The sequence below is a fragment of the Triticum aestivum genome, chromosome 3D (genome assembly GCF_018294505.1).
Source record: "Triticum aestivum cultivar Chinese Spring chromosome 3D, IWGSC CS RefSeq v2.1, whole genome shotgun sequence".
In the NCBI taxonomy this organism is placed as follows: Eukaryota; Viridiplantae; Streptophyta; class Magnoliopsida; order Poales; family Poaceae; genus Triticum; species Triticum aestivum.
In genome coordinates this window covers 417,119,092-417,126,834 of record NC_057802.1, presented here as the reverse complement: position 1 = coordinate 417,126,834, position 7,743 = coordinate 417,119,092, and the positions used below count along the sequence as shown (strand labels likewise).

Here is a 7,743-nt window from a genome sequence, read left to right as displayed (position 1 = left end):
GAGCCAGGCTTGCCACGCCTGAATCAGAATCCTCCTCAGACTCCACCTCCGCCTCTTCAGAAGCAGACTCCTCCTCTGAATCCATCTCCTTGCCAACAAATGCACGAGCCTTGCTGGATGAGTTCTTCTTGTGAGATGAAGACTTTGAGGATTTCTTCTTCTTCTTGTCGTCAAAATCATATTCCTTGCTCTTCTTCTTCTTCTTCTTCTTCTTAGATTCCTTGTCCCATTGCGGAATCTCAGAGATGTAGTGGCCTGGCTTCTTGTATTTGTGGCATGTTCTTTTCTTGTGATCACGAGTGGAAGCCTCATCATTTCTTAAGCTGGATCTTCAAGACTTTCCAAAGCGATTCTTCTTGGAGAACTTCTTCACGAGCATAGCTAGCTCCTTTCCAATGTCTTCATGATCCTCAGAAGTGCAGTCAGATTCTTCTTCAGATGAGGAAACAACCTTTGCCTTCAAAGCATGGGTTCGGCCATAATTGGGGCCATAGATGTCTCTTTTCTCAGATAGCTGGACCTCATGTGTGTTGAGCCACTCAAGTATGTCAGACGAATCGAGATCTTTGAAGTTAGGACGTTCTTGTATCATCAGGGCCAGGGTGTCAAATGAGCTGTCAAGTGATCTCAGGAGATTCTTGACGATTTCATGCTTGGTGATCTCAGTGGCGCCAAGAGCGCGAAGCTCATTTGTGATATCAGTGAGGCGATCAAATGTGAGCTGGACATTCTCATTGTCGTTTCTCTTGAAGCAGTTGAAGAGGTTGCGAAGAACATCAATCCTTGAGTCTCTCTGAGTTGAGATGCCTTCGCTGACCTTGGACAGCCAGTCCCAGACTAGCTTCGCAGTTTCCAGTTCACTCACACGGCCATACTATCCTTGGGTTAGATGACCACAGATGATGTTCTTGGCGGCCGAGTCCAATTGAGTGAACCTCTTGACATCAGCAGCGGTGACACCTTCACCGACCTTGGGAACGCCTGTCTTGACGACATACCAGAGGTCGACGTTAATGGCTTCAAGATGCACGCACATCTTATTCTTCCACTAGGGGTAATCAGTGCCATCAAAGACTGGGCACGCAGCAGACACCTTTATTATCCTTGCAATCGACATAGCTGAAACTCCAGGTGGTTAAACCGAATCACACAGAACAAGGGAGCACCTTGCTCTGATATCAATTGAAAGTGCTAGTTATCGACTAGAGGGGGGTGAATAGGCGATTTTTATGAAAGTCTTCAAAACACGAGGTCTTTGAAGACAAACAAATGCAATGAACCTATTGATATGCGGCGGAAGATAGACTACACTAGACAAGCCATAGTTAAGTAAGCAATGTAGTGAAAGTATGAAGACTATCAGTAGCTAGGTAGTATGGATCAGGATGGAAGACAGTATGAAGCCAAACAGGTAATAGTCTTCACACAGTGAAGTCAAACAGATCAGACAGGCAAGCAATGACTTCACGAAGACAAACAGTAAAGTAAAGGTGAGAGAGGGATAGAACCAGTTGCTTAACAAAGACAAGGATTTGGTAGACCAGTTTCAGTTGCTATGACAACTGTACGTCTGGTTAGGGAGACTGAGATTGAACTCAGAAGACCACGTCTTCACCTTATTCCCCTTGAGCTAAGGACACCTAGTCCTCGCCCAATCACTCTGGTAAGTCTTTAAGGTAGACTTCCAAACCTTCACAGACTTCGTTCACCGATGATCCACAATGACTCTTGGATGCTCAGAACGCGACGCCTAACCGGTTGGAGGATTCACAGTCCTCAAGTGTAACAAGTCTTCAGGTCATGCGAACAGAAAGACTTCAGTGATGCCTAACACTCTTTGGCTCTGGGTGTTTTTGGGCTTTGTCCTCGCAAGGATCTCTCTCTCAAAGGCTTCGGAGGTGGGGTGCTCTCAGACGACAAAAGACGTGCACTAACTCTGAGAAGCCACTAATTTATGGTGTAGAGGGTGGGCTATTTGTAGCCAGGAGGCAACCCGACCTGATATGTCCGAAATGACCCTGGGTCACTAAGGAACCGACACGTGTCCAACTGTCGGATTTCGAACACACGCGACAGCTTGACTTGGGCTACAAGTAAAGCTGACTCATCCAGCTCTGGATAAGATTTGCTCTCATTGTCTTCGCTCGAAGACATAGGATTTTGGTTGAGTATCACATCAGTCACTCTGACTTTGTTCACTTGGACCCCACTTAACAGTACGGTGATTCCTATGACTCAATAAAGAAAATGAAACTACGAAACAACTATGTCTTCGCACTCCATAGTCTTCAAGTGAATGTCTTCACATGTCATAATCTTCATCGTGAATGTCTTCACGAACCACCTTTCTCTTCAATGTCTTCATACATTTTTAGGGGTCATCTCTGGTAGGTAAACCGAATCAATGAGGGACTACTACCTGTGTTATCCTGCAACTCTCACAAACACATTAGTCCATCAACCAAGTTTGTTGTCAATACTCCAAAACCAACTAGGGGTGGCACTAGATGCACTTACAGCTAGGGAGTAGATTGCAAGCGGACCTGTTGTTGAATATTTTTACCAGAGCTTTTACTTGAAAGTCAGGAGTTTATTCCTAAATTACTTTGTTCACAAAATAGGGTTGCTCATTGTTTACCTAATCATGACAGACCTGGTGTTAACATTCCCGTTTTACAAAATAAGCTTTCGCTCCGCTTTATAGATAAAGGCAACCAATCCTCCGTCGGGGATGATGGGCCAGGAGGAAGCGATCTCCTCCGTAAGGATATGGGTCGCGAGACTTGCCGATCCTCGATGCGGTTGGAGCTGGAGGTGGGGATTTGGATTGGGAGAAATCCCTAGCCGACACAGGTTGGCCACGAGGATGGCGACGCCCATGGGCGTCGTATTTTCTCCATGGAGACGTTCGTAAGATCGGTTTCTACTTCCACAACGCCATTTTCATCCAGGTGAAAACCCTAACTGCGGTGGGCAGCGACGACGCCTTCAATGTTGTTCCCTTCTTGAAGGCGCCGCCTTGGGAGATAGTTGGTTGGTGGACACCGTTGGGTTGGCTTTGGCGACGATCTGGATCAAGAGGTGTTGCAGCGTGACATTTACCGTGTTGGCGGCGACGGGTCTCGGTGGCGTGGCGCAATGGGGTCGACGTTGGACGTGTGTTGAGCCTGGCAATGTCAATGCGTTGACCTCTCCTAAAATTGGGACGACAAAAGATGACGGCGCCGGATTCTGGAGCATGCGCATGTAGTGCGCCCTGAGAGTCTGCTAGACCGGTTGGTGCTCTCGGCTCATCGTGGGAGGCTTGATGAGGCCACCGGATTAGATGATGTGCGCTGATGCGTGGTTAGGGCACATCATCAAGCTAGTAAGTGTAGCGACATAGATCGTCAGAAAGGTTGCTTTGGATTGATCATATATTTGTTCCTCAGTAGGAATAATGTCTTCCACGTTTTATCCCCGCCCCGATGGTGCGAATAGCGTCTTGAAGGATGTGTGGAGGTGTCTCTTCAGTAGATCTCGCGGTATTCAGTCGGTGCTGGTCTTCGGTGAATCTATTTGGATCCAATTTTTGTTCCTCTTTGTTCGTGTGGTTACAGATTTGATCTTTTTATCTACAACTTTCTTCATCGATGACGGTTGTTGCTCTGGTGCATTGGTCCTTTGGGGCCTTAGCACGACGACTTTCTAACTGTCTACTATAATAAGGTTTGCCCGGATCCGGTGATGAGGGGCAATGACGGCGGCGCGCCTTCGGCGCGCCTTCGGCTCGCTTCAGTGCTTGTAGCATCGCTAGGTGGTCGGCGAACCTGATTGTAATTTTTGTTACCTCTAGTGTTCTCTCTACGCCATGATTTATGAATAGATTGTAAAATTTCTCTCGTAAAAAAAACACTCTTAACAATTTACCTTCTCAATTTTTTTTAAAAACGAACATTACCTTCCCAATCATTCACAGTATTTCACAGACACACGCACGGCACTGCAAGCGATAGAGACCGGTAGCTGGGAGCTCGCCAGCGCAGCGTCCACCGGATTAACTAATCGGTGGAGTAACAAACCATGGCGGCATAAATTAAGGTCTATCTGCTCGGTCGCTTGCGTTTGGTACAGAGGTGGTCGAGCTGTGAAAGCGAGCGGGCTGCGCAGGTGGACGTGGCGGGAGGAGGGCGCGCGCGGGCTCCACCTCCCCGGTGTCGTGGATGCACTCCCGCTCACAAATTACAAGCAGGCGTCCCCACCACCACATGCACGCAGCCGCCGAGAAAAGATCTCGCTCCCTTCTCTTGGTTTGGTCGCTCCTCTGTTCGCCGCTTTCTCTGGTGTCATGGGCTTCCGGCGTGTACGCACTAGCTGCTTTGGTACGTGTACATCCGCGATGAAAGTAAGCATGCACGTCGTATACGTTCTTGCATGCATGCCATGCCGCCATGCCGGCCTTGGTGCAATCTGCATGCACTGAGCACGTACCCCGCAAAAAAGAAAAGCACTGAGCACGTACGTACGTACGCACGTATGAATACGGTTCCACGTACGAGTCGGTTTTGCTCTCTCCTCCTCAAACATCCTGAAACCTCGGAGGTCGGAGCTGATCTATGTGCATAATTCTGGCGGTTGGGAAATGCGATGAAGTTGACGTGTTTATTTGTGGAGCCACGTGCAGGGCCGCAGTAGGCCGGTGCCCAAGCACGTGGGAGATAGACCCACGCGATCCGCAACCGGCAGACTCGTACTCCCGTCGTGAATCATGATTGATCGGCGATACGTATCCGGGAACCCGATTCACCGGGCCGTGTGTGCCCGCCATGTCAAGCTCCCATTGGCCGCGGCCGGGAGCCACCATCGGCACGCCAGCTCGTCGGTCCGCAACGGACGCGCGGACCCTATCGCCCGGTCGCCCCGCCGCCACGTGTCTTCGTACGGCCACTCCGTTTAAGCCACGTCTGCCCGTCAATTCACGACACGATTCTCCAGGACCAGAGCCGGCTCGTATATATGCCCCGGCAGTGCCCCCTCCCGGCCGTCTCGTCCACAGCAAATTCTTGCAGCTGATAATCGAAACGCACTCGCGCCCACATCCCACTTACAAGGAAGAGCAGCAGTGAGACACGTACGCGTCGTGTATTTGTGGTGCATAGCATACGGTAGAAGCTGTCTAGGGGCATATATACACACACGGCGCCGGAGATGGGGACGGTGCAGGTGCAAGGTGTGGCGGCGTCGGGGAGGATGCTGTCCATGGAGGCGGAGCCAAAGACGCTCACCCTCGAGCAGCTCAAGTACGCAAGGGTACGTATATTCTGTGTATATACGTATATATCTTTTTTTGCGGTTGTATATACGTATATGTCTGTTCCAAACCAGGCAGCTTTTTATCCCTCCCATGTTTGAAATCCGATCCATCACCACTAGCGCTATTTTTTGCTTAAAGAAAATTCAAGTAGCGCTAGCCCAAAAAGTATCATGTGTTCTCCCTCCATTCTTCCTTGCTGTAATAATATAAACTTAATTTTTTGTACTATGTGCCTTCTTCGCAACTTGTAAGGATGTACTAACACATGTCTATATACCTTCCGTAGAATAAAAATGAAAGCAATATTCTAGTATAGGATATACAGATAGTTGTAGAACAGGATTGCACTATAAGTCTATAACAGTCTACAGATTTGTACTCCCTCTGTAAAGAAATATAAGAGCGTTTAGATCACTATTTTAATAATCTAAACATTCTTATATTTTCGTAATGATCTAAACGCTTTTATATTTCTTTACGGAGGGAGTAATATATATTTTACTGAAATTTTTTTCTTTGACAAACCCCCTCAACTGGGACAGTGTTCCTACTAAATTGTCAATTAAATAGACAATGATGATAGAGGAAGAAGTTGAAAACTAAAGTTAACACTGAAATCTGAAAATATTTTTTATAACAATTTACAAATTTACTGTGTTCAATGGTAGGTTTCTCATGGTTCTAGTAGTCTTGTAGAGCTGAAAGGCAAATTATTCAACTCGGCCATCTTTTGCACGTGTAGCTCTACCGTTTCTCTTTGGTGATTAGTGACCTACCTCAGCTTCCTGTAAAGTCGATTCCATCCGGTTTCCACTCATCTCTACAACACCCCGGACGTTAAGTTTCGTATGCATGCACACAGGTTAAGCAAAAGAACTAAGCCTTAAAGAGGATTCTTGATAAACGTATGTACCGGATCCATCCATTCAAGGGATCCTGTTTGTACAAAGAACCCTCCTGCTAAGTTAAAAAAAAAAAATCCTATTCCTACATGTACTAATTTCCTGTTTTTAATATACTAATTTCCTGGTTGAAGTGAATAGATAAATTTACGATGTTTTCTACAAAATTATTTTGTATCCCAAAATGCAATATATACGACTTTGTAAACTTGGAGGGTCGCAGTCACCCGAACAATGCACAAAGAAACACAGAACAAATAGTACTGCAATGAAAAGGAATTGATGAACGGAGGTGCTTATATACGCAACTGCGATTGCTATTGCTTCCTGCATTGCTGTTCATGCACTTGGGTCGGTCTCTGTTACCACGAAGCTTGTGTGTCGACGTGTCCTGTGTCCGTCACAACAGAGAACAGTCGTGACAAGGACGCTGCCCACCACAATTTAATGTTGCTCGTTTACGTTGCCATTTACATATGTAATATTCCTTCTGTACTCGCATACGCATCACCCATGTAACTTGTACATATGCACGTACGTACATCGGCACTCGCTTCAGTGCATCCTCTATGGTCTATGAATATTAATGTAATTATTATTATTGTGTGTTCTTTACACCCGTCATGAGATGATAAGTAGATCCAAACTTTTTTATATAAAAAAGACAGAGCAGCTTGAGTTAGTTAATTGACAGATATTAATCAAAATTGCAGGAGGCGGCGCTGTACGTGGTGAGCACAAGGACGACTGAGGAAGCCATCAGGATCTTCACGGAAGGGCTCAAGCCAGTGCGGGGCGTAAGGAAGATGGGCTCCTCCACGACGGACTCGTCGGACGACGACGTCGAGCTCGGCTCGTCGGAGGACTCGACGCCGCGCGGTGGCGGCGGCACGGGTTGCCGCACCCACGGACGCTCCATCAAGAGGGACATTGCCACTGCACCGTTCTAGCTTGCGTGTTTAGTTTGAAACCTTTTCTACGTTTTTTTCTTCCTGGACCAGTATTTTAGCTTTAGCATCGGCTGGTAGCGCGGCAACATTTTGGGGTGCGTCCTGGCCTAGAGAAGGCTGCAAGAGACGTGAAGCTGGCCCGCACGACTAGTATGCCGTTTTGTGTGTGTGCGTGCGTGTACATAGCAGCAGACTACTTCAGTTCTGAAGAAAAACGAGAAAGATTGAAGTGAATGGAGTGATCTTTATTGATTGATTCATCCAGGCTTTTATATGTTCTAAACGGATGTTTACAGTGTCGATTACAAGAGGCGTCGCATCGTTTAGAAAAGGTACGTCGACGGTTCGGAAAGACATGACAACGGTTTACTTTATACTGCGTCTAGACAACACCAGGATTCTAACCACCAGTTAGAATATCCTAAGAAATCTGCTAATCATCTAATTAGCTTAATACTAATACTATTAGATTCCTAACACTCCTCCTTGGACAACGCTGTTCTTAGTCTTCATTGTCTTGAGAATCTACATATATCTTATGTATCAAAAGTCTTGTGTCTTCTTGATAGTCCTTGATCTTATAACTTTGAGAATCCTT

The 7,743-nt window shown here is 46.8% G+C and overlaps 1 protein-coding gene across 1 annotated transcript; it reads left to right on the top strand.

The window, feature by feature from the left end:
• The first annotated feature begins 5,041 nt into the window (after positions 1-5,041).
• LOC123074791 (uncharacterized) lies at positions 5,042-7,373 on the top strand. The gene is made up of 2 exons (XM_044497541.1): positions 5,042-5,289; positions 6,909-7,373. Exons 1-2 carry the CDS (start codon positions 5,188-5,190, stop codon positions 7,143-7,145), a joined length of 339 nt encoding a protein of 112 aa, XP_044353476.1. The 5' UTR covers positions 5,042-5,187; the 3' UTR covers positions 7,146-7,373.
• The last annotated feature ends 370 nt before the right edge of the window (positions 7,374-7,743 follow it).